Genomic DNA, 27,063 nt, shown 5'->3' on the forward strand with positions numbered 1-27,063 from the left:
CACCGTCCCCTAGAATCACGAACGATTAGCATACATGTGCGAGGGGAACCTTTACCTTTACCTTTTAGAGTGGATCATAACTCTTAAGGAAAGATGCTTGCCAGGTCTCGAATTGGTGAAACAAAATTTATTTATTCATTTTATTTATTTTACAGAATTTATATGCCGCCCTTCTCCCGAAGGACTCAGGGTGGCGAACACAGGTTAAAAACATACAATAATAAAAACCCACTAAAACCAGATTAAAATAATAAATAATAAAAACCCATGGATCAGAATCAGCCCATTTGTTGGGATAACCAAGTCTTCAGGCCTCGACGGAAGGAGCGGAAATCCGGGGCTGTCCGGAGCTCAGTGGGTAGTTCGTTCCAGACGGTATGGGCGCCCACGGAGAACGCCCTACCCCTGGGCATCGCCAGACGGCATTGCCTGGTCGATGGTACCCTGAGGAGACCAACCCTATGGGAGCGGACAGAACGGTGGGAAGCAGGCAGGAGATGGTCCTGCAAATACCCCGGACCTAAGCCATGTAGGGCTTTATAGGTCAATACCAGCACCTTGAAGCGGATCCGGAGGACCACCAGTAGCATTGATACGAAGCATTGATATACCAAATAGACATTCCAAATTAGTTGCCTTTGAACATCCAAATTGGATGCCTTTGAACAGGGATGGGTGCTCCATCACTGGAGGCTTTCAAAAAGATACTGGACAACTATTTGTCTGAAATGGTATAGAGTCTCCTGCCTGAGCAGGGGGTTGGACTAGAAGACCTCCAAGTTCCCTTCCTGCTCTATTATTCTATGTTCTATCTTTCTAACCAGTTGAGATTGATCATAACTGAGCAAAAGAAAAGCATCTTCTTCCATGTCAATCTAGGATAATTTGTTTGGAATGGTATAGCATCTCCTACTTGAGCAGGGGGTTGGACTAGAAGACCTCCAAGGTCCCTTCCAACTATGTTATTCAGTTATTTATGTAATTTAACCAAGCATTGAACAAGGCCTAGGAAGTAAAGGTCCTTGAAATTATTTCTCAAATTATACTCACTGTTAAAAAGTTTTTATGCATATTGGTTTCAAGCCATTCTGTTCTTTTGGCTCTTAAGTTGTATTTTATCAGTTTTTAACTCACATGAGAGCTTTTTAAAAATAGGTTTAGACTTATGAACGATTGCAATTAATATGTCCTATCCTAATGAAATGAAAAGAATGTAGTGTGCATTAACAAATGTCTTGATGATAACAAATTAAATGTACCATGTTAGGGTTGTTGATTTGCAATCCCTTTTTTTCTGGTTAAGGTGGTTGCTTTTTTTTTAACCCTTCAATTGTGAGACAAATCTTATCCTGCCAACCAAATAACACCATAAGAGCCGTGGTGGCACACTGGTTAGAACACAGTATTGCAGGCTAATTCTGCCAACTGCAAGTAGTTTGATCCTGACCGGCTTAAGGTTGATTTAGCCTTCCATCCTTCCAAGGTGGGTAAAATGAGGACCCAGATTGTTGAGAGCAATATAACAATAAAAGTTAGACTTATATACCGCTTCGCAGTGCTTTTACAGCCCTCTCTAAACAGTTTACATAGCCAGCCTATTGCTCCTAACAATCTGGGTCCTCATTTTATCCACCTCGGAAGGATGGAAGGCTTGAACCAATAGCAATAGCAATAGCACTTAGACTTATATATCCCTTCACAGTGCTTTAGAGCCCTAAGTGCAGGGGTGGGATTGAAAAATTTCAGCAACTGGTTCGCTGCCTGATTGTGGGGTGGGTGTGGCCATGGGGGTATGGCTTACTCAGCCTCCTTCACCATGGGGGTGGGGGGCGTTTTCACCCTCCACAGGCTCTGGAGGCTTTTCTTGAGCCTCCAGGAGGGTAAAAATGGCCTCCCCTGAGCACCAGAGGCCCTCCGGAGGCTGGAAATGGGCCCATTTCCAGACTTCTGGTGCTTCCGGTAGACCCATTTTTGCCCTCCCAGAGCCTCCATGCATGCCTGCACTTACCTGGCATCCAAAACAGGCTGCGTGGAGACTCCTGGGAGGGGAGGGGCGGGGTGGCCGGGGTCAGCCAGTCCTTGGAACAACCAGTTCGGCGAACCAAATTAAAATTAACATCTGAACCGAATCACCCGAACTGGTCCAAACTGGCTGAATCCCACCCCTGCCTAAGTGGTTTATAGAGTCAGCCTACTGCCCCCCAACAATCAATTTTACTGACCTCGGAAGGATGGAAGGCTGAATCAACAGCAATAGCACTTAGACTTGTATACCGCTTCACAGTACTCAGTACTCTCTAATCTTTGCGTTGTTTGCAGAGTCAGCCTCTTGCCCCCAACAATCTGGCTCCTCATTTTACTGACCTCGGAAGGATGGAAGGCTGAGTCAACCTTGACCCAGTCAGGATTGAATTCCTGGAGTGAGCAGTGAGTTAGCTTGCAATACTGGTATTCCAACCACTATGCCATCCAACCACTGTGCCATCCAAACTCTGATGCTGAGTGCTGTAAAGCACCATGACGTGGTATATAAGTCTAAGAGCCATTGCTAAGTGCGAGGAGCCTGCCCTTAATCAAATCACAAGCAAAGGCTTGTGAGGCCCAGCCTTCCAGATGCATCATCTGAAAATACTTTCCGTAATGGTAACTTGCAGGAGGAGTGCATGGTTTGCTTCTATGTCCTTAGTCATGCACAGGGGTGGGCTTAAAATTTTTTATCAAGGGGTTCTCTGCCCGGTTGCTGGGTGGGCATGGACATTGTGTGCGTGGCCTAGTCAGCCTCCTGCACCATGGTGGGAGGGGGGGTCTTTGTCCTCCCTGGGCTCTGGAGGCGTTCTTTGAGCCTCTGGGAGGGTGAAAATGGCCTCCCCAGGCTCCGGAGGCACTCCTGAACTTCTGGTAGGCCCGTTTTTTGCCCTTCCCGAGCCTCTGCGCACACCCTGCACTTACCTGCATCCAAAATGGGCCACGTAGGGAATCCTGGGAGGGGAGGGGCAGGGGGGCAGGGCGGGGCCAGCCAGGAGTGTGATTTGTGGGTTCTCCAAACTGCACAGAATGTTAGCTAGAGGTTCTCCCGAACCCCTGCGAACCCCCAGCAGCCCATCCCTGGTCATGCACCAGTCCATTGCTTCCAAAGGAATAAGCCAACTTTGATGGTGCATAAGAGCAAGTGGGCATGCCTTCCTAACAGAGACAGGACACAAAAATTCTGGGACATTCATGGTGCTTCCAAGTCCTTCATGTTGCTTCCTCTCCTTTTTACAGGAAACTATGCCACAGACACCGATATTTTCCAGCATGCTCGGGACAGGATGTAGAGGACAGGTGCAACCAGAATCAGGCGAGAGGAATGGCGATCCTATTTATCAGGATGGGAATCTCATTTCTGGATCCCTGGAGGTCCTCATCCAGCATCTGGTTCCCACCATGGATTACTATCCAGATGTAAGTAGACGGTTTATAATGGCACTCATCTTTTTGCTAGATTCAAGAGTTGACAATACAGGTAGTCCTCGACTTATGGCTGCCCAACGTTTCTGTTGCTGAGACGTCTGTTCAGTGCGATTTCTCCGGTTTTACAACCTTTCTTGCGGCAGTTGTTAAGCAAATCACTGCCATTGCTAAGTTTGGAAAAACGTGTTGTTAAGCGAATCTGGCTTCCCCAGTGACTTTGCGTTGTTGGAAGGTCATCAAAGGGGATTGATTATGCGACCGTCATAAATATGAGTCTGTTGCCAAGCGCCTGAATTTTGATCACACGATGCTGCAACGTTCATAATTGTCAAAAATGGTCGTAAGTCACTTTTTTCAGTGCCGTTGTAACTTTCAACGTTCACTAAACGAACTGTTGTAAGTCGAGGTCTACCTGTATTACAGACTTTTGCAAGTGCAGTAAGTAATTTTTTTTATTTTTGTCAAGAGCTCCAGAAATAATTAAAAAAACAATTCCTTCCTTAGTCCTGGAGTTGTTTATAGGCAGCAACAACTTCCTGCTTTGGGAGAGGATATGATAGACATAAAGTGGTATTTCCTGAAGAAATCTTGCAAGGACAGAGTTGGCATAAGAAAGCCGAACAGAAATCTGGATGAACCCTGGTGGCACAGTGGTTAGACTGCAGTATTGCAGGGTAAAATTCTGCTCACTGCCAGGAGTTCAATCCTGACCGGCTCAAGATTGGAGCCGTGGTGGCACAGTGGTTAGAATGCAGTATTGCAGGAAAACTCTGCCCACTGCCAGCAGTTCAATTCTGACTGGCTCAAAGTTGACTCAGCCTTCCATCCTTCCGAGGTCGGTAAAATGAGGACCCAGATTGTTGGGGGCAAGATGGCTGACTCTGTAAACCCCTCAGAGAGGGCTGTAAAAGCACTGTGAAGCGGCATATAAGTCTAAGTGCTATTGCTATTGCTATTAGCTTTATTCCTCTCCTGTAGGTCTTTCTATATAGTGACCCTATTTCCTTTCTTGTAAACGGTGATCCTTTATTTCAAAAAGTTGCCCTTTCGATTCATTCGTTCATTCGTTTGTTCACTCACTCACTCATTCATTTATAAAGAGCCATGGTGGCGCAGTGGTTAGAATGTGGTACTGCAGGCAGATTCTGCCCACTGCCAGCAGTTCGATTCTGACCGGCTCAAAGTTGACTCAGCCTTCTGAGGTGGGTAAAATGAAGACCCAGATTGTTGGGGGCCAAGAGGCTGACTCTGTAAACCCCTCAGAGAGGGCTGTGAAGCACTGTGAAGCGGTGTAAAACTAAGTGCTAATGCTATTCTCAGCATCTTCAGCTGTCATTCATCACATCATGCTAATGAAATAATATAAAACATAGCTGATCTTGGAAAGTAAAACAGGATCAGATCTGGTTAGTAAGTGAATGGGATATGTCAAGAAAATCCAAATGTTGTCTGCTAGACTGGAAAACTAAAAACAATTCTGGAAGATGTCAATTGCATGTCACCTCTATCTATATTTTTGCCAAGAAAAATACATGGGCATGTTGCAATCCACAGGAAATGACCTTTGGTTCAAGAAGACCTTCCTTTGACAGACAGACAGACAGACAGACAGACAGACAGACAGACAGACACACACACACACACACACACACACACACACTTGTTGTACACAAATATACTTGTTCAGTAGATACTATTTTCTCTTTGGAAATAAGATCTTATTAAAATGTTGGAGATTATAAAATTTTGATGCTTGAGATATTGGGCGGATGGATGGATGGATGGATGGATCAAAGGACAAACAGATAAGGACATAGATGGATGACAGTCAGATAGAATAAAATGTATTTTTCTTCCATGCAGTATTTTTAAATGAAACAAGATTTTTATTTTCCCATTCAGACTTAAATCAAAACTGCACATGTCTTCATATGTGATACTTATAGTATCAAGCACTGCCATTGATTTATAAATGTTTATAAATAAATAAACATTACAACATAGGAGGAGGAAGGTGTGTTGGATACATTGGCTCAATTTGGCTGCCTTTAGAAAGAAAGAAAGGAAGGAAGAAGGAGGGACGGAGGGAGGGAAGGAAGGAAGAAAAGAAAAGAAAAGAAAAGAAAAGAAAAGAAAAGAAAAGAAAAGAAAAGAAAAAAAGAAAGAAATTCACTTGGAGTACCCTTTTTTTCTCCTGCCATGCTGGCGAGAAAAAAAAACTGCCGGCTCTCCAGGAAAATCCATTTGCATACAAGAGCTTGTTTGGCACCCAGGGGAATTTGGGTCCTCATCCGAGGACAATGAAGCTCCGTGTCTGGAATTTAAGAATGGAATGTACTGAACTCCAACTCTTGGTGCCTGACCATTGCGAGCAACTCCTTCTCCAAACGCTCAAACAAATAAACAATTCCAGATCCACCAGCATAAACTGACGGGCACAATATGCTGGGTTGTTTTTGGTTCCCCCCCCTTCCTCTTTCCCAGAAGATATTTCTATATTCCTGCTCCTTAACTAGCAGTTACTATTTTAGTCTCTCTTCTCCTCGCTCTTTCACCCTCTCGATCTTCCCTCCTTTAATTTATCACGTCTCTTAGCAACAAGTTTAGGCACTGGAGGAATTCGCCTCATTCTTTCCTATTTTGAGCACCCTGAAGTCTTCTTTTGTTCCATTTCCAACTCATTCCAAAGGATTTTCTTTTGTTTTTGTTTCTGTTTTCCTTTGGCCCCAAATTTGTGTAATCTTCTGACAAACTACTCACAGTTCAGTCTGGGAGTTCAAGGTTTTCTATTCCTTTGGCTCATTTTTAAAATCACAACTGATATACAACACTGCCAGAGTTGGACTTTACCTTCCATCTATGGTGTCCTTCTTTGTGGATGGTTCAGAGGAGGTCACTGTTTGAGGCACGTGGGACTTAAATCAAAAGACTGGAAGATACGGTCAATGTTATTGTATAAAGCTTCTAAAGCAAATCAACCCCGACTGTCCTTTAGAAAGATGGAGCCTGAAGCTGAAGTTCGAATAGTTTGGCCAACAAATGAAAAGACTTCTTGGAGAAGAAGACCCTGATGTTGGAAAAGATGGAAGGCGAAAGGAGAAGGGGGCAGCAGAAGGATGAGATGGTCAGATGGTGTCATTCACATGATGGACATGGGTTTGGGTCAGTGGTGGAATTCAAATTTTTTTATTACCGGTTCTGTGGGCGTGGCTTGGTGGCATGGCAGGGGAAGGATACTGCAAAATCTCCATTCCCTCACCACTCCTGGGGAAAAGATATTGCAAAATCTCCATTCCCACTCCACTCTGGGGATAGCCAAAGGTGGTATTTGCTGGTTCTCCAAACTACTCAAAATTTCTGCTACCGGTTCTCCAGAACCTGTCAGTAGCTGCTGAATAGCACCCCTGGTTTGGGTGGACTCCGGAAGACAGTGGGAGGACAGGGAGGCTGGGCATGCTATGGTCCATGGAGTCATGAAGAGTCAGACATGACTTAGCGACTGAACAATGAAAGCAACAAAACATAATGATAGAATTTTTAGTAGACCATGGGAATACAGAGCAAGACAGTTAAGAGACAAAACAGAGACATTACAGATTGCTGAATTCGGGTTTGAAAGCATGAAAAGTAACATTTCAATCAACCCTGAATCTTCTTTGGAAGGACAGATCCTGAAGCTGAAGTTCAAATACCTCGGCCACCTAATGAGAAGACTCCTTGGAAAAAGACCCTGATGTTGGGAAAGATGGGAGATGAAAGGAGAAGGGGACAGCACAGGATGACATGGTTAGATGATGTCATCAACATGAGGAACATGAATTTGGGCAATCTTTAGAAGACAATGGAGGACAAGGGAGCCTGGCGTGTTGTGGTCCATGGGTCATGAAGAGTCAGGCACGACTTAGAGACTGAACAATAACAACAACAACAAAATTCCTATGAAGCAGTTCCTTGCCTAAGATGTTTATTGTAAGGTTAGACAATGTCAACCTTCTGTTGTAGTGTCTGCCTTCTGTAATAGCATCCCTACCACCTGCAGATTCAGACAAGTTCGGTCTTGTGGCCCACCGGCTTCCCGAAGAGCTGGTGACAGACTCAGACAATGAGGAGGTTGAGGAAGAACTTGGGCCAGTTTTGGAGTCTGGGGAAGGCTCTGTTGGATGCTCTGTGTCGGATGTTAGAGCCAGGACCATCCTACCTTTCTCAGCCACCAGAGAGGCAGCTGCCTTTGGAGGATGATATGAGTGAGAAGGAAGAACAGCTGGGGCTTGTTCCAGATGCACATATGTGCAGAGCTGTTAGGAGAGGAGGACAGTGGAGGACAAGGAGTCAACTCGGGAAGTAAGGCACATGTGGATGCTGAATGGCCCCTCCCTGGCTGGGGAATAAATAGAAGGAAAGGGGAGTGGTGGTTGTAGGAGACAACAGTTCGTATTTCTGGAGATTTTGCTCATTGTGTTTGGTGCCATAAAGACTGCTTGCGAGAACTTAATTTGCAGCCTTTTGGCTGGGCACTCACGGCCTTGCAATTATCGCAAGGAACTGATAAGGTCTGTTACTGCAGTTAACTCCTTGAAGGACTCTTGCCTGGACTTTTCAGTGTGTGAATGCCATTAATTCATAAGAGGTAAATAAAGAGGAGTTTTTTTGTGACAAGGAGTCTGTTTCTTGTTTCTGCTAAGGCTGGGTCAGAACACTTGGTCTTGCTGTATTTTCAATGAGTCTGGAAATCCTAGGTTTTTTCTTTCCTCAGGTGACGTGTGCTCACCTGGATTGGATTATGTTTAGTCCATTTATGGTGCTCGCTTGTTCTGTCCTCACAATCACCTTTGATTCTTCGGAGATGCAAGTTGCCATGGCGTTGTTTGTAAACTGTACGCTGTCAAGAGTTCCCATTGAACTGGGCAGCCTTGGAACTCTAATAAAGGAATAAGCCTTCCTAGAGAAGATCAGAGTCTGTCTTTGATCACAGTCCTCCATGGATGACTTGGGGCTGTTTCTCAGCCTGGGAAGGAAGAGACACTCTATGGATGGTGTCTTGAATCCCAGAGGAAAAAGTGGGATGTGAATGCAATAATAAATAAACTATATGCATGCAGTTAAATAAGTCTCGTTCTCTTGCTCATTTAATTCAACAGTAGAGTCCTTCATATCTCAAGACTTAAAATGGACACCTAAGATCAAAAACATCATCAAAAAAACACAAGAAAGAATGTTCTTTCTGCACCAATTTAGAAAGATTAAACTGCCCAAATAGCTGCTGATTCAGTTCTACAGAGGAAGTATTAAGTCTGTCATCTGCACCTCTATAACTCTCTGGTTTGGCTCTGCAACCCAACAAGACAGACACAGACTTCAACAGATAATTAGAACTGCAGAAAAAACAATGGCTACCAACCTGCCTTCCATTGAGGACCTGTATACTGCACGAGTCAAAAAGAGGGCTGTGAAAATATCTACAGACCCCTCGCATCCTGGACGTAAATTATTTCAACTCTTACTCTCCAAATAACTATAGGGCATTGGACACCAGAACAACTAAACACAAGGACATTTTTTTTCCCTGAATGCCATCACTCTGCTAAACAACTAATTCCCACAATACTGTCAAATTATTTACTAACAGACTATTACCATTATTCTCCTCATCCTTCCTATTACCTATCTCCTCCCACTTATGACTATAACCATGTTGCTTGTATCTTTACGATTTATATTGTTTTATTTGTTTCCTATATGATTTGATTGCTTATTAGTATCCTATGACTATCACTAAGTGTGGTATCTTATGATTCTTGATGAATATATTTTATTTTTTCTTTATGTACACTGAGAGCTTATGCACCAAAGACAAATTCCTTGTGTGTCCAATCACACTTGGCCAATAAAGAATTCTATTCTATTCTATTCTATTCTATTCTATTCTATTCTATTCTATTCTATTCTATTCTATTCTATTCTATTCTATTCTATTCTATTCTAAAGCGACCCTTCATCTAGAACCTGATGTACAGTCCAGCAAAGTTGAGTCTAATCCCTTTGGTTTAGATCAGTGATCCTCAACCTTTCTGACTTGGGGGAGAGGGGAGAGTGGATGGTTTCCTGCAAGTGGCAGACAGGCGCCCCCCCCCCCTCCCCCAAGCACACCGAGCTCCATTTGTTGAGTGGCGGGCGCAAAAAGAAAGCTTTGCACTTGAGCGCAACCACCCATTGCTCGCACAAGGGGAGCTTTGCACATGCATGCAGTCACCCATTGTTTGTGTGGCCCACTTCTGAATGAGCCGTGACCTGGTAGTGGGCCACGACCCAGTGGTTGGGGACTCCCAGTCTAGATCCCTGCACTAACCCGAGTTGGAGTGTGAAGGCCTCAATAGATGCTTCCATTTCTAGGTTAGGAAAGAGGTAACCATCCAGTAATGGAAGAATTAGACCATAAGAGCCAGTTGGGTCAGGTGGTTAAAGCAGCAGGCTAGAAAACAGGGAGACAGTGAGTTCTAGTCCCACCTTAGGCGTGAAAGCCAGCTGGGTGACTTTGGGACAATGACTCTCCCTCTCTCTCTCAGCCCAACTCACCTCACAGGGTTATTGTTATGGGGAAAAACAGGAAGGCACACTGGATATGTGCGCTGCCTTGAGGTATTTTTAAAAATAATAAAGACAGGGTACAAATAATCTCTGACTCTTTAGAGTCAGAGATATTTGGGCTGCCACGTGGAGACAAGTGATGAAAAGATGTTTTGTTTCCTTTCTCGTTGCAAGAGGTTTATGAAAATTGTCTGTAGAAGTAGAACATGAACGGAAGAAAAACTTGTTGACGTGGGACATTTTTTTCAGGCCACGTGTGTTTGGAATTCAGACCTGCTCACTGTTTTTCTGTTCAGCTTTCCGACTTGAGCAAGCGCTGTACAGTTTTCTCAGATTTCATAGATTGGTCTTCTGAAATATTTACAGCTTTTGCTGTAGGGGTGTGTGAGAGATTAGCTATTCAGATTCCACACCAATCAATTAGAATAGAGCTGGAAGGGACCTTGGAGGTCTTCTAATCCAGCCCCCTGCTCAAGCAGGAGATCCTACATCATTTCAGACAAGTGATGTCCAGTCTCTTCTTAAAAACCTCCAGTGATGAAGCACCCACAATTTGTTCAAGTGAATATAGGTTTATTGCATGCTAACACTCTCTACAAGAATCTGAACTACTAACAGTCAAAGCAAATAGGCGGTAGATAAGAATCAATGGAACTCAATACAAAATCAAGAGTATTTTGTACTCTTGGAAATCGAGAGTCCAAGCAGTTCAAAGGAATGTTGGTTTATTGCATGCTAATGCTCTTTGCAAGAATCCGAACTAGTAACAGTCAAAGCAAATTGGCGGTAGATAAGAATTCAAGGTGGGCTGGATTTAGATCTCTTGTGGGCATGCAGGGACTCGAGACTGATGACATGTTTGACCCCTCCCTCAGGCTCAAGCAGGAGACCCTATACCATTTCAGGCAAGTTGCTATCCAGTCTCTTCTTAAAAACCTCCAGTGATGAAACTCCCACAACTTCTGAAGACAAGCTGTTCCATCTTTGCTTGTTGGAGACACTGGACATGTTCATTTTGTCCACTTAATCTGCAAAATGCTTCTCATCTGCTTCTAAAACAGGGTTTCTCAAACTTAGCAAATTTAAGAGGTCTGGACCAGGAGGAGTTGATTTTACATCACTGCTCTCTGATTTGTTTCTATCCACCCACTATGTAAGTGGAACAACTTGCCTCCAGAAATTGTGGATGCTCCAGGATTGGAAGTTTTTAAGAAGAGATTAGACAACCAATTGTCTGAAATAGGATAGGGCAGTGATGGTTAACCTTTTTGGTACTGAGTGTGCAAAGCATAGATGCTCACGCGAATGCATGCGCACATGCCCGAACCCCATAAATGCAATGTGAGTGCCCCCCACGAATGTGCCCCGGACACAACCATACCCTGTTTTGGCTTCCAGGTTGGTGCAGGAGGCTTTCCAGGCCCACAACAGGGCATGGGGGGCATGCATGTGAACTCCCAAAATGCAATATGAGTGCCCCCCGTGCATGCACCCCCCCTGCATTTATTTATTTATTTATTTATTTATTTATTTATTTATTTATTTATTTATTTATTTATTTATTAGTTCGATTTATATGCCGCCTTTCTCCGGAGACTTAGGGCAACTTACAATGCATTAAGCAATAGCCTTCATACTTTTGTATATACCTGCTTAGTAGGGATTTTTTTTGGGGCCCCCCAGCGGTGTTCTATTTTATACAAAGTCAGCTTATTGCCCCCACAAACCGGGTCCTCATTTTACCTACCTCGAAAGGAGGAAGGCTGAGTCAACCTTGAGCCTGGTGAGAATTGAACTCGCAGTAATTGCAGGCAGCGGGCAGCTAAGTGCTACTTTAACAGCACTTAGTCCGCTGCACCACCAAGGCTCCCCCCTCGCATGCCCCCCACCCCCCACATATGGGCTGCAGAGATCGAAAAACCAGCTAGCTGGCGGGAGGCACACATGCATACGCGGTAGAGGTGGGCTGGGGTGACAGCTGGTGTGCCCTCAGAGAGGACTCTGCGTGCCATCTGTGGCACACGTGTCATAGGTATCCCATCATGGGGATAGGGTTTCCTGCCTGAGCAGGGGATTGAACTAGAAGACCTCCAAGGTCCCTTTCCAACTCTGTTATTTTCTTATTCTGTTACATAATATGGAGGAAAAGAAACGGGACTTGAGCTCAACACTTAGAAGGGAAAGTGGTGGAAACATCAACTAACACTGTTGGGTTGGGTTGACCCACACGTAGAACAGTTAGCCAGCAAAGGAAGGGAGGAGGAAAAGAAAACGAGGCAATCGTCATTTCTGAACAATTTGTGCTTGGTTGTCCTCTCCTTGCGACCTACATCAATAATCTGTCACATCAAGTCAGCTATCTCCACGCAAGCAGACAGATCAGGCAGGGGCTAGGTCTCCCTTCCTGTCTGTGGCCAAAGGTTGGTCCTTATTTTCATTGCATTGAACAGCCAGAATTCATTTCAAGACTTCCTCCGTGGAAGGTCTGCTTATCTGCTCCTCACTCTCCCAACCCATACATGGTGTGTGTGTGTGTGTGTGTTTAAACAGTCTGTCCTCTTGTAGAGATGTTTTTTTCAAACACATGCAAATAAAATTAGGGGCATTTGCTTGATCCACTTGGAATCTGTTCGACGGTTATATCGGGGTGGTATTCATTTACTTTTGCTACTGGTTCGCAAATGTGAGCGCGCACGTGTGGGCCTTCCGCGCATCCACAGAGAATAAAAAATGGGACAGGATGATGTCCGGGGAGGTGGGTAGAGCCTCTCGTAGCCACAGCTACTAGTTCGCCCGAACCGGATAGAACCGGCTGAATACCACCACAGGGTTATATCCTGTGCCCAGATCTGTAGAGCCCAATAATTCTAGTTTTAAGGTAGCCTTCGAATGACAACAATTTGCTTAATGAACAAAGTTAGAACAGTGCTGAAAAAAGTGACTTGTGGCCATTTTTCACACTTACGACCATTGTGGCATCCCCATGGACACATGATCAAAATTCAGAGGCTTGGCAATGGACTCATATTTATGACGGTCGCAGCGTCCCGGGGTCACACGAACCCCTTTTTGCGACCTTCCGACAAGCAAAGTCAAGGAGGAAGCCAGATTCACTTAACAACCTTGTTTCCAATGTAATAAGTGCAGTGATTCATTTAACAACGGTGGCAAGAAAGGTTTACAAAATGACGTGAAACTCACTTAACAAATGTCTTGCTTAACAACAAAACCATTGGGCTCAATTGCAGTCATAAGTCGAGGACTACCTGTGTAGCATTTTGAAGCCTACCCACCTTTTCAAACTTTGGCAAGCTTGGATACAAGCCAGGATAGGATAAAAAGAAGAAGAAAAAATAGTATTTGAGAGGCTGCCCCAAAGAAGAGGGGGTCAACCTATTCTCCAAAGCACCTAAAGGCAGGGCGGGAAACAATGGACGGAAACTAATTAAGGAGAGAAGCAACCTAGAACTAAGGAGAAATTTCCTAACAGTGAGGACAATTAACTGGTGGAACAGCTTGCCTCCAGAAGTTGTGGGTGCTTCATCAAGAAGTGATGGATGGAAACTAATCAAGGACAGAAACAACCTAGAAATAAGGAGAAATTTCTTGACAGAACAGTTAACCAGTGGAAGAGTTTGCCTTGAGAAGTTGTGGGTGCTCCATCACTAAAGGCTTTCAAAAAGAGAATGGACAACCATTTGTCAGAAATAGTATAGGGCAGTGGTGAAATCTACTTACCTTCCCTACCGGTTCAGAAGTGCGTGCGCCACGCACATGCACTTGCTCCACTTGCGTGTGCGCCATCGTCATGTCCAATTTTTGACCCTCTGCACATGCACAAAGTCTTATGTGCATGCACAGAGGATCAAAAATGGGTTACTTCGTGGTGGGCGGAGCCTCACACAGCTGGCGCTACCAGTTTGCAAAACCACACAATGACGACGCTACCGGTTCGTGCGAACTGGACAGAACCGGCAGGATTTCACCACTAGTATAGGGTCTCCTGCTTGAGCAGGGTGTTGGACTACAAGACCTCCAAGCTCCCTTCCAACTCTGTTCTTCTGGTCTGCTTAGTTTGTGCCCTACCATTTGCAGTTTGGAGGGTATGCCAGACTCCAGCAACGAAATAATCCCACCTGACTTTCTTTGCAATACCTTCCAAATTAAAATGTAAGCATTAAATGTAAGCAGTTCGTTTGGATTTGTGCAAAAAAAAAAAAAAAAGGTCAGCGGATGTAAATCGGAAATTTGGAGCTTTGGTGGGGGGGGGAAGCTTTTTTTTTTTTTTTTCGAGAGCTAATCAGGAGCTCCTCGAACCAGATGGAGCCAAGATCCATTACAACCAGTTGGTGGTGGTGGTGAAGGACGCTAAATCAAAAAGGACTCCAGACAGATGCAACCTAAGTCTGGCTTTGGTTTGGAAGAGAGGCGCAGAAGCTTCCCCGCCACAAAAAAATCTTCAAAGAATCAAAGCTAGAAAAAAAAGCTTGGTGTCTTATTTCGGCTTCTTTCACCACAGCTGCTCAAAGCTGCGCAAAGGGTTCAAAAGGCCCATTTTGCAAAAAAATGGATCCTGCACAAACAAAACCCATCGCTTTGAAGCGTCAGGCTGGTTCCCGTCTTTTGTTAGATTTGGCCAGCTGTCGAAAGCCATCCCCGGCTTTCACACGTGCCTGTGTGTTTGTATGCACACAATGACACCCCTTCTAAAGGGTCGGCCAGGGAGGCAAATCAGCTGTCCTGTGCAGCCCGCACATGTGTAAACAGCACCGCTAGCTTTCAAAGCAGCCTCGCAAGTCTTGTTTGATTGTTGCGGAAAGAAATATCCATCTGGTTCAGTTCCAAGCTGGGAGAAAGACACTGGAAACATGGAGGCTGATTGGAAAGATGGTTTATTGATGAAACAGAACCACATAGGTGGTTCTAGCGCAGCTGACCACATGGAGTTGAGAGTGGGCTTTGAACTTGAACTTCCTGTTCCTGTGCAAGAACATGTATTCTATTGGCTGTTGTAGGAGGTCATAACTGGCTCTGTAGGTTGTCTGAGCTCCCGGGTTTGGTTGAAGCTGGGACTGCTGATGCAATGAAGAGGCTTGCTGGGCAATTCCTATTGTGGTTGAGGGTTAATCTTACCTTTGCTGCAGGGAATTTTTGCTAATGAATAGAGCTACCTAGATACTTGGCTTCTTTCAATTAGCTCTTTAACTCTTGAGTGCTGGCATCTGCTGAGGGCTCTAGGTTGCTTCTCTCTCCTTGATTAGTTTCGACCAATTGCTTCTTGTCCTGCCTTTTGATGCTTGGGAAAATAGGTTGACCTCCCTCTTCTTTGGGAGGGGTCTCAACTCTGCCCACCCCATTTTAAGATTTTCAATCAAAGCTCGACTTGAGAGCCACAATCATGGAAGGGCACAGAGAGTCAGATTTTGTGTGAATGCGTTTCTGGTGGAGGTTTGTTAAGCCTCCTTGTTATGGAGTATTTAGAATCATCCTGTGGGTAGCTCTGAGACTTATGTTTTTGAGATTCTTGCCTTTAGTGTGTATCTGAGAAGCTCTGCAGAGATCTATCTTAATGAGCTGCTTCATCTTGATAAGAACATTGATTTGACACTTTCCAGCAGAGCATTGACATGATACTTTCTGGGGATGCTTTAATATGTTTTGGAGTTGTGTTGTCTGCATTTCTTTCTTAGTTGATAGGGGAGGGGGATGTTTCATCATCCCTGATTGGTGTTAATTCTGGTATTTACAGCTTTGTTCCATGAGCTACCGGGGAAAATGGATAGCTCAAAATAAGGAAAATGTTTTTGATCCAATGACGACCCAGATTGTTGGGGGCAATATGCTGACTTTGTAAACTGCTTAGAGAGGGCTGTAATGCAATATGAAGCTGTATATAAGTAAGTGCTATTGACTCAGCCTACCATCCTTCCAAGCAGGGGTGCAATTCAGCAGGTTCTGACACGTTCTGGAGAACCGGTAGCTGGAATTTTGAGTAGTTCAGAGAACCGGCAAATATCACCTCTGGCTGGCCCCAGAGTGGGGTGGGAATGGAGATTTTGCAATATCTTTCCCCCAGGAGTGGGGAGGGAATGGAGATTTTGCCACGCCCACCATGCCACACCCACCAAGCCACACCATGTCCACCAAGCCACGCCTACAGAACCAGTAGTAAAAAAAAATTGAATTCCACCACTGCTTACAAAGTTGGTAAAATGAGGACTCACATTGTTTGGGGACAATAGGCTGACTCTGTAAACCGCTTAGAGAGAGCTGTAAAAGCACTGTAAAGTGGTATATAATTCTAAGTGCTATTGCTATTGCTATTGCTATTGCTATCTATCTATCTATTTATCTACCTACCTACCTACCTACCTACCTATCCAGGCTCAAGGTTGACTCAGCCTTCCATCCTTCCAAGGTGGGAAAAATGAGGCCCCAGATTGTTGGGGGCAAGAGACTGACTCTGTAAACAGCTTAGAAAAGGCTGTAGAGCACTGTGAAGCTGTATGTAAGTCTTAAGTGCTATTGCCATCCATATCTATCTCTCTCTCTCTCTCTCTCTCTCTCTCTCTCTCTCTCTCTCTATCTATCTATCTATCTATCTATCTATCTATCTATATTTCTACCTACCTACCTACCTACCTACCTACCTACCTACCTACCTACCTATCTATCTATCTATCTATCTATCTATCTATCTATCTATCTATCTATCTCACCAGGTTCAAGGTTGACTCAGCCTTCCATCCTTCTGAGTTCAGTAAAATGAGGGCCCAGATTGTTGGGGGCAATAGGCTGACTCTGTAAACCGCTTACAGAGGGCTGTAAAAGCACTATGAAACAATATATAAGTCTAAGTGCTATTGCTATTGCTATCACCATTCTTCAAAAGAGAAGTGTCCAAACCTCCTTCAAGGCAAGCTTGACACCTTCACAAATCCTTCCATGGGGTTTTCTTGGCCTGTCTTCAACTAATCTTTAGAAGTCTCTCATCGGTGTATGTGTGTGTAGTTTTCAGGGGGGAAAATCAATTTTAAAGTTCCTTTCTGTTTCGTTCTCCCGTCTTTTCGATACAGAAGACATACATTTTCACCTTCCTTCTGAGCTCCCGTGTCTTCATTCATCCTCATGAGCTCTTGGCTAAAGTTGGACACCTCTGCCTGAAGCAGAAGCAGCAGCTGGAAACCGGGGTTGAAGCAGACAAGGTAAGCGAGCGATCAAGTTGGTCCCTGATTTTAGCTTTGCATTTTCTTTCCTTCTGCAGTGACATCTAACGTCACTAAGGGACAAACAGGCCCTTCGCCCAACGGCATGAGTTAATGAACACAATGTCAGACGATTAGAGGTCTCTTATACCCTATATTTATATTTAATGATTGGAACTTCCTTACCTATTGTATTTTTTTAGGCTAGCGTAATGTTACTTTTCTGTATAAGAGTTGAATAAAAGAGTTGGGAAACCGGAATAAGCTAGTTTCTGGGCTAAGAGCTTGCCTACTGCGGGGTCCTTGTTGCTTTATGAGCTTGGTGATTTCCTTGCAGATGTTTCATTACCAAACTAGGTAACATCATGAGCACTACGGGGACTGGGGAGGGCAAAAACGGGATGCGTGGGCCAGGGGTGGGTTCTACTTACCTCTGCTACCGGTTCGCAACAGGAGCATGTGTGCGCATGCACAGAAGCTTCTGCGCATGCACAGATCATTCATGATGATGTCCAGGCAGGTGGGCAGAGCCTCCCGTTGCAGTTGCTCCCGGTTCGCAAGAATCGGTCTGAACCGGGAGCAACCCACCACTGGCGTGGGGGGGTTTAAGAGGCCAAAAACGGGCCCATTTTTCGCAAAAACAGGATGCGCAGAGGGTTTGGGAGGCCTGCAGAGTGCTCCCGGGGGCCGGGGAGAGCAAAAACCAGAACTGCAGAGGCCAAAAACTATTTTTTTTCTTGTTTTCCTCTTCAAAATCTTTGTGCGTCTTTCTTATAGTCCAAAAAATACGGTACATGTTTTAATCAACAGTGTAATGATTTTTCTTTCAACCCAAATTTTGAAAATAATAATAAAAAAAAACCCAGTAAGGTAAGGATATCAATCAAAAGGGACTACAATGCAAAATAGGGAGGGTTTACCCACACACCTTGCAGAGCGATAAAGTATTGGCAGACACACTGTATGAAAATCAAACCTGGCCGATCGTTGTGTAAGTAGAAACATTGGCAGGAATACCCCGTGTTGTTGTTGTTCCATGCTAAACTATATTCATCCACACGTAAGCGCCACCAGCGGCTAACGAAATCTCAAAGAAGCTGTTCCAAATCGTAAACTGGCAGATTAAAAGCAAACTTTAGCGCTGCTCAGATCAACTTGGGAGGCTTGACGTGACAAGGAGGCATCTCAAATCCCCAGCTTTATTACGCCTTCCGTGGGTTATGTGAACCTTGCCAAGGATGGCTAAGCAGAAAACAACAGGAAATCCATCTAAGGTTCAGGAAACAATCCTAATATAATAGTAAGGTGGAATTGACATGGTTGCTGAAAAAGTAGAACATTAGAACATATATACCACTTTATAATGCCTTGGTAAGGCCACACTCAGAATATTGCATTCAGTTTTGCTCACCACGATGTAAAAAAGATGTGGAGACTCCAGAAAGAGGGCAGAGAAGAGCAACCAAGATGATTAGGGGATTGGAGGCTAAAACATATGAAGAACGGTTGCAGGAACTGGGCATGTCTAGTCTAATGAAAAGAAGGACTAGGGGAGACATGATAGCAGTCTTCCAATATCTTAGGGGCTGCCACAAAGAAGAGGGAGTCAAGCTATTCTCCAAAGCACCTGAGGGCGGGACAAGAAGCAATGGGTGGAAACTAATCCAGGAGAGAAGCAATTTAGAACTAAGGAGAAATTTCCTGACAGTTAGAACAATTAATCAGTGGAACGACTTGCCTCCAGAAGTTGTGAATGCTCCAACACTGGAAGTTTTAAACAAGATGTTGGATAACCATTTGTCTGAAGTGGTGTAGGGTTTCCTGCCTAAGCAGGGGGTTGGACTAGAAGACCTCCAAGGTCCCTTCCAACTCTGTTATTCTATGATTCTATGATATATGAATACAGTAAGTCATGGATATATAACTTACAACAGTTGGTTTGATGATCATTTGAAGTTACAGTGGGATTAGGAAAAAAGGGAGTTACGGCCATTTTTCATACTTCTGACCACTGCAATCACATGATGGTCATGTGATCAGAATTTGGATGCAACTTGCGTGTATTTATGACAGTTGCAAAGTCCCGGGGTCATGTGATCCCCTTTGGCAACTTTCTGACAAGCAAAGTGTAGCCTGGCTAGGTGGCTCAGTGGCTAAGATGCTGAGCTTGTTAATCAGAAAGGTCGGCAATTCAGCGGTTCGAATCCCTAGTATAGGTCTCCTACGTGAGGAGGGAATTGGACTAGATGACTTTCAAGGTCCCTGTTACTGTTACTATCTTACTAAAGTCAGATTCAATCAACAACCGTGTGATTAACTTTACAACTGCAGTGATTGCGGCAAGAAAGGGTTGTAACATGGGGCAAAACTTATTTAACAAGCCCCTTGCTTAGCCATGGAAATTTTGGACTCATTTGTGATCATAAGTCAACCACTACCTAGAGTAGCTAGGTTACCCATATCCCAGACAGTTAACAGGGAACAATTTTCTTAGTATCTTCACTTTGTTCTTGTTTGTTATACATAAACAACATTGCTTCAAAACATGTCCTTGTGCAACACGCCAATGTGTTACAAAATCTGGAACAAGCATCTGACTTGTTCTTTAAATGTCAAATCCCAGTTATAAGAGTTTGATCTGTTTCAAGCCAACGTCTCCCATCATGTGTATTCTGGGTCTGAAGCAATTTTACAAATGCAGAGAGGTAGTTATGACTTTCATATTCATCTACCAGTATCAAATGCAGAAGGAGCATGCATTTCAGGCAACAGCTTCTTGAACTGAGCTGGATTCTACAGGCAGATATGTGATATTTTCCTGGGAACAATCTTAGTTGCCCTTGCTTTGTTCTTTTGTTGTTAGTTGGGAAGTCATATCCGACCCATCGCGACTCCATGGACAACATTCCTCCAGGCCTTCCTGTCCTCTACCATCCTCTGGGGTCCATTTAAGCTCACTCTGACTGCTTTGGTGACTCCATCCAGCCACCTCGTTCTCTGCTGTCCCCTTCTTCTTTTGCCCTCAGTAGTTCCCAGCATTAGGCTCTTCTCCAGTGAGTCCTTCCTTCTCATTAGGTGGCCAAAGTATTTGAGTTTCCTCTTCAGGATCTGGCCTTCTAAAGAGCAGTCAGGATTGATCTCCTCTAGGACTGACCGGTTTGATCGCCTTGCAGTCCAAGGGACTCGCAGGAGTCTTCTCCAGCACCAGAGTTCAAAGGCCTCAATTCTTTGGCACTCAGCCTTTCTTATGGTCCAACTTTCACAGCCATACATTGCAACTGGGAAAACCATAGCCTTGACTATACGCACTTTTGTTGGCAGGGTGATGTCTCTGCTTTTAGTATGGTGTCTAGATTTGCTTTGTTCTAGGGTCCATTTTATTTACTTCCCTGTCTAGCTTTGTGGAGCTCCATCTGATTACTTAACCAACTTTTGATTCTGCAGAGTTTTTTTTAGTTCAGCCGAAATACTAAATGCTGCCTGTGTTAGAGTGAAAAAGAGTGAGTGATCTGTTTAAACGTGATCCCTGGAAATTTAGGAGAAGAAGAAGAAAAGTGATTGGACCATGTTCTACCACCTCTCCTTCCTGACCACCTTGTTAGCCTATATAAAGTCCTCAATATCCAGCTTGATGTTCCTTCTCTATGTTCTTTCTCCTTCAGCAGAGACCTAGAGTTTTTGGGAGCTTTTAAAGAAGTTTCAAGTCCAATCTTTTGTCGATGATGATGATGGAGACTCAATAAAGTGCTTGAGCAGGGGGTTGGACTAGAAGATCTCCAAGGTCCCTCCCAGCTCTATTCTAATTGATTGAATGATGAGGGTGTCATCCAAAATCAAAAGTATTGGGTGCCACAAGAAGGGAAGTGAAACAAACCCGTTGAAGCCACCCGCTTAGGACGAAAGGGATGTTAGGATCACCCAGTTACCTGAGAAATCATTTGAAATTTTCAAGAGTTCAATTTGGACGATTATAAATGAGATTCCCAACTCTCCTGTGACTTAGCAGGAGGCAAGTAACTTAGTTGAGAACACCAAGCTTGGGATGTCTTAAGAACTTCACAATAGATAGCAGCAGTTCCTTCCATGCTGTTGCCAGGGAGAATGATGATGATGATGATGATGATGATGATGATGATGATGATGATGATGATGGTGATGATTCACACAGCTAGCCAGATGTTCAGACTGGGTTTGGCATTTTTGCCTACCTATCAAGTCCTTACCAAGAACCTGGGATAGGCAAATCTGGATGTTTGACAGTGTTATAGATATCGTCTCAGGATGGAAGCAGTTCCAAGTAAAGCTGCCTTCTGAAATTGACGGATGGCAAATTTATCAATGCCGATGGTGTTTAAGTGGTGCTCCAGTTGTTTTGGGACTGCACCCAAGGCCCCTATTACTATTGGTACTACTCTTGCTTGCCTTTGCCATAGTTGTTCTATTTCTATTTGTAGGTCTTTGTATTTTGCTATCTTCTCCAGTTCTTTCTCTTCTCTTCTGCTGTCTCCAGGCGGCATCATCATCATCATCATCATTATTGCAGAATCCCAACTTAAACCGAGCATTCTCTTGTAGAGGAAATTCAAAATAAAATACATCTTCCTTTTTCTCCTAAAGGGAATTGGACTAATTTGGCATTTCTTGGACTCTCTCAATTCCCAAGCAAGGGTACACAGCACAGAAGGAATAACCCGTTTTCCTTCCTCTTTCAAAAGAGGGAGAAACAGTCATGAACTTTTCAGCTGATCTGATTAGAAGGGTGAACAAAGGAAGTCCTTGCTTCTCACCACTTCGTTCAAAGAAATCTCTCTACTCACTCCCAGAACAAGCATTTAAGCATTTCCCTTCCTTGAGAACTAGCTTTCAATTAATAACCAGCCATCCATACGAATATAAAGAAACAGGATGAGGTTTATGGCAACAATGGGCACCAGGAGCAATGAACAAAACGTCCTGTGACCAAAGGGGGACCAGAAAGTCCCCACCCTCCAGGCCACGGTTGACTGACTCAATAAGGAAGCATATTTCCAACTCTCTCCAACAATGCCCCATTGAAATCTGATCATCTTTGAATTCAAGCTAATGTCCAATAAATCTGGAGGAACATCTCTCTATGAATTTGATAACGCTAGGAAGAGTTGCGTTTTTCTTCTTCTCAAGAAGTTCTTCCATCCCACTTTAATCAACCATTAAGCGGTGTGCTAGGATGGTCCATTCACAGGAGTGACACTTTCCAGAAAGTCAAGGTGGAGGTCGCAACCATGCAAAGTCACACTTCTTGCTCTGTTATCTCCTGGAAATAAAGGGACCAAGCTTTGATTGTACAGCTGTGGCCACCCTGACTCATTTTTTACCCTTCCCACCATGGATGCCCCTATGCTGGGGGCCCTATTCCTGACAGTTAGAACAATTAATCAGTGGAACAACTTGCCTCCAGAAGTTGTGGGTGCTCTTAAAAACACTGGAAGCTTTTAAGAAGAGATTGGACAACCATTTGTCTGAAATGATATAGGGTCTCCTGCCTGAGCAGGGGGTTGGACTAGAAGACCTCCAAGGTCCCTTCCAACTCTGTTACCCGTATTCCTATTCCTATTCCTATTCCTATTCCTATTCCTCTCTGCTCTGCTCTGCTCTGCTATACACTCTACTCTACACTGTTCTGAATTCTATTCTATTCTATTCTATTCTATTCTATTCTATTCTATTCTATTCTATTCTATTCTATTCTATTCTCTAATGAAATTAAGACAAAAATAATTTTGATTTGATCTCATTGACGTATCTACTTAATTCATTATTAATTTGTATGATTGATCTCAAGTCATGCATTTAATATTTTTCATGCTCTTCTCCCATATTAAAAACCCGAATCCCACTGCAAATTCTGAAGATGTTCAAGGAACACAGCCCACTTTCTCCAGGGATGATGTGACCAGTGCTTTTTGTTCTCTTGTATAAAAATTCCACAGATATACCCCCATTTGGAAATGCTGAAAACTCTCACCCACTTCAAAACGCAGGCATCAGCCTGCTATTTATACTGGTTTTAGAGGAGTTGAAAAGCTTCAAGCTAAGTGAGCCTGAAGGATCCTTTATCCTAGGAGTATAAAATAGCACTTAGATTTGCTAGTGTTTTTCACCGGGAGCCTTTAAAACCCTTCCTTGCCATGTCCAATTCATTTCATGTTTCTTTGAGCTGCAGAGTCTTCTTTCAACTCATGGTGTTGGCAGTGTGCTGGGATAAGCATTTATCCATACCTATAATCTTTCTCTTTATAAACAAATTTCAAAGCCAAGCCGATTTAGAGAACCAGCTTAGGTCTAACATAATGCAGTATACAGAATGTTATTTCAGAATGTTCTATAACCAAATGGGAAGGGACCTTGGAGGTCTTCGAGTCCAACCCACTGATTCAAGCAGGAGAACTGGACAATTGGCTGTCCAGTCTCTTCTTAAAAGCCTCAAAAACTGGAGCATCCACAACTTCTGGAAGCAAAGAGTAAACACAAATACAAATTTATCTTTTCTTTTCTTTTAATTCTCCCTTTTTCTAATTGAAGGTTCAGGAATCAAATGAGTTTGTTCAAATGAGTGCAGCTAGTCCATGCTAGCTCTCTATAGTCTCTTTGACTAACAGTCATAGCCTTGACTGTTAGTCAAAGAGCCTTGGTAGTACAGTGGTCTAAGGCACCCTGTTATTAAGACCAGCTGCCTGCAATTACTGCAGGTTCGAATCTCGCCAAGGCTCAAGGTTGACTCAGCCTTCCATCCTTTCTAAAGTAGGTAAATTGAGGATCCAGTTGTGGGGGCAATAAGCTGACTTTGTATAAATATACAAAAGAATGAAGGCTATTGCTTAGCACATTGTAAGCTGCCCTGAGTCTCCGGAGAAGAGCGGCATATAAATCAAATTAAAAAAAAAAAGCAAATTGGCAGTAGATAAGAGTCAACAGTATACATCACATTCTTTGTTTAAATTTTATTTTAAAGATGGTATTGTACCTGTTCATGTTTTAATCTTGCAAATCTGTAGAGTAAATTCTTTTTGTTTGTTTGTTTGTTTGTTTTTGTTTTGTGGGGGGGGGCTTCTCCTGCATTTTGTCTTTTCATGTAGAGCAGATATTTGAAAGGGCAAACAGTGAATAACATTTGCAGACATGCAACGCGTTTTAAAATCTTTCGGAGAACTGCCAAGGCTGGTAAAAGACAGTTCTCGTTCGCCCTTTTATGGGGTGGTTTTTCTTTCTTTCTTTTTTTTTGGGGGGGGGAGGGGGGAGGTCGGGTTTCTTTTTTGTTTTTTTGTTTGTTTTGTTTTCCCAGTTTGTATGGTTTCTCCTTTCAAATATGTGATTGTATTAGCTCTTTCCATATGAAAGAATTATCCTTATTTAAATTTTTTAAAAAATAAAGAAATAAAAGAGTCAACAGAATTCAAGGAGGGATGGACTTAAATCTCTTGTGGGCATGAAAGGATTCGCGGCTGATGATGCATTTGACCCCTTCCTCACTCTCACACCCTCGCACCTCTTCTCCTACATTTGGCACTGAACAGCATCACAAGGTTGCCCAAAATTCAGAGTTAGGAAGATTTTTGGTACCCTGATTAACAAACCCCCTGTTCTCATTTAGGGGAAGCTCAAGGCCTTTGCAGCGAAGATAATCCAGCTTCTGAAAGAATGGACTGAAACATTTCCATATGACTTCCAGGATGAGAAATCCATGAAGGAGCTAAAGGAAATTGCTCACCGGATCACCCAGTGTGATGAGGTAAGGAAGAAAAAAGAATGAGTGGTGGGAAAGAAAAAAAAAAAAGCTCACTGTTAGCAACCCATGTATTAACTTGTCAAAGGGAAAAATGTTTATTGGGAGCAGTAGATTTATGTCTTAGGCAGCACTGAGACAGACAGACTGTTGACTAATTTGCCCTACACAGTTGGGACATGGAGCACTTTGGATCAGAAGGATCTTTCGGTGCACATCCATGTTTTCCAAAATATTTTCCTCTTTCAAAGCCCAGCAAAGATACAGCCAAACTAGAAGGAAACATTTAACATTTAGAGCTGTGGTGGCACGGTTATTAGAAATGCAGTAGTGCAGGCTAACTCTGCCCACAGCTTGGAGTTTGATCCTGACCGGTTCAAGGTTGACTTAGCCTTCCATCCTTCTGAAGTCAATAAAATGAGGACCCAGATTTTGGGGGGCAAGAGGTTGACTCTGTAAACCATTTAGAGAGGCTGTAAAAGCACTGTGAAGTCTAAGTGCTATTGCTTCCTTCCTTCCTTCCTTCCTTCCTTCCTTCCTTCCTTCCCTCCATCCCTCCCTCCCTCCTTCCTTCCTTCCTTCCCTCCCTCCCTCCCTCCCTCCCTCCCTCCCTCCTGGCAGTTAGAATGCAGTACCCAGATTGTTGGGGGCGAAAGGCTGACTCTGTAAACCACTTAGAGAGGGCTGTGAAGCACTGTGAAAGCTGTATATAAATCTAAGTGCGATTGCTATTGCTGTTTAAACCCCTCTGTCTTTTCAAGAATGCTTTATTGCAGAGCTAAACGGTGGTTTGTTGTTTTTTTAAAAAAAAAACCCAACGCATTGAATCAGCTGCCAGAATAGTATCATGTGTTGCTCTTGATAGCCACAATTATTTATTGGTTGTGGGAATGCAGCCCGGGCTTGTGATTTGATTGCTGCCTTTTCTTCCATTCTTTTCTGGAAAGCAAACAAGCCTCCTCCTTTTGCTACCTAACATTGCTGCTGTGGTGTTTGCTCACTTCCAAGACAGGAGCTTGAATCGATCGTTCTAAACAGAGTAAGGATTTATAGATCCCTAAACTTCCCTTCCTAGACACATTAGGCAAAGAAACAGCCAGAAATGGGATAAATACAACAGATGGAATTCAAACTCCTATTAGGAAGACATTATTTTGCCAGCGGTGTTTCTCTGCACACTTATTTTGGAGAAGGGGTTCAGATCAGGGGTGGGTTTCAAAAATTTTAGCAATGGGTTCTCGGCCCAGTTGCTGGGTGGGCATGGCCATGGTGGGCGTGGCCTAGTCGGCCTCCTGCACCACGGCTGGGGGGGGGCTTTTTGCCCTCCCTGGGCTCTGGAGGCTTTTCTTGAGCCTCCGGGAGGGTGAAAATGGCCTCCCCAGGCTCTGGAGGCCCTCTGGGGGGGGGCTTTTTGCCCTCCCTGGGCTCTGGTGGGGGGCTTTTTGCCCTCCCTGGGCTCTGGAGGCTTTTCTTGAGCCTCCGGGAGGGTGAAAATGGCCTCCCCAGGCTCTGGAGGCCCTCTGGAAGCTGGAAACAGGCCCCTTTCTGGCTTTCCCAAACTTCTGGTAGCTCATTTTTTACCCTCCCTGAGCCTCTGTGCACACCCTGCACTTACCTGCATCCAAAACGGATCATGTGGGGACTCCTGGGAGGGGTGGGATGGGTGAGGCCAGCCAGGAGTTTGATTTGGGACAGGGGTGGGTTTTACTTATCTTTACTACCGGTTTGCAACGGGAGTGTGCACGCAGAAGCTTCTGCACATGTGCAGATCATCAATTATGACGTCCAGGTGGGTGGGCGGAGTCTCCCGCCATTTTTACTACTGGTTCGCAAGAACTGGACAGAACCGGGAGCAACCCACCACTGATTTGGGGGTTCTCTGAACTGTACAGAATCTTAGCTAGAGGTTCTCCCGAACCCCTGCCAACTCCCAGCCACCCATCCCTGGTTCAGATGTTAAAGGTGCTTTTTCAAGAGGCAACTGGACTTCCTTTGTTTTTCCTTGAAGATGTTTTGCTTCTCATCCAAAAAGCTTCTTCAGTTCTGAGTTAGCACTGT

General features: G+C 44.1%; 1 protein-coding gene across 2 annotated transcripts in view; it reads left to right on the forward strand.

Annotated features, from left to right (window-relative positions):
• RASGEF1A (RasGEF domain family member 1A) overlaps positions 1-27,063 on the forward strand; it is a 260,770-nt gene that overhangs the window by 211,259 nt on the left and 22,448 nt on the right. For both annotated transcript variants that reach the window (XM_034424908.3, XM_034424910.3), the window contains 3 exons: positions 3,265-3,444; positions 17,115-17,243; positions 24,874-25,011. In XM_034424908.3, the coding sequence (XP_034280799.2) occupies positions 3,265-3,444; positions 17,115-17,243; positions 24,874-25,011 (447 nt within the window). The remainder of the gene's footprint in view (positions 1-3,264; positions 3,445-17,114; positions 17,244-24,873; positions 25,012-27,063) is intronic.

This window comes from Pantherophis guttatus, chromosome 6, assembly GCF_059756535.1.
Source record: "Pantherophis guttatus breed Tessera chromosome 6, ASM5975653v1, whole genome shotgun sequence".
Classification (NCBI taxonomy): Eukaryota; Metazoa; Chordata; class Lepidosauria; order Squamata; family Colubridae; genus Pantherophis; species Pantherophis guttatus.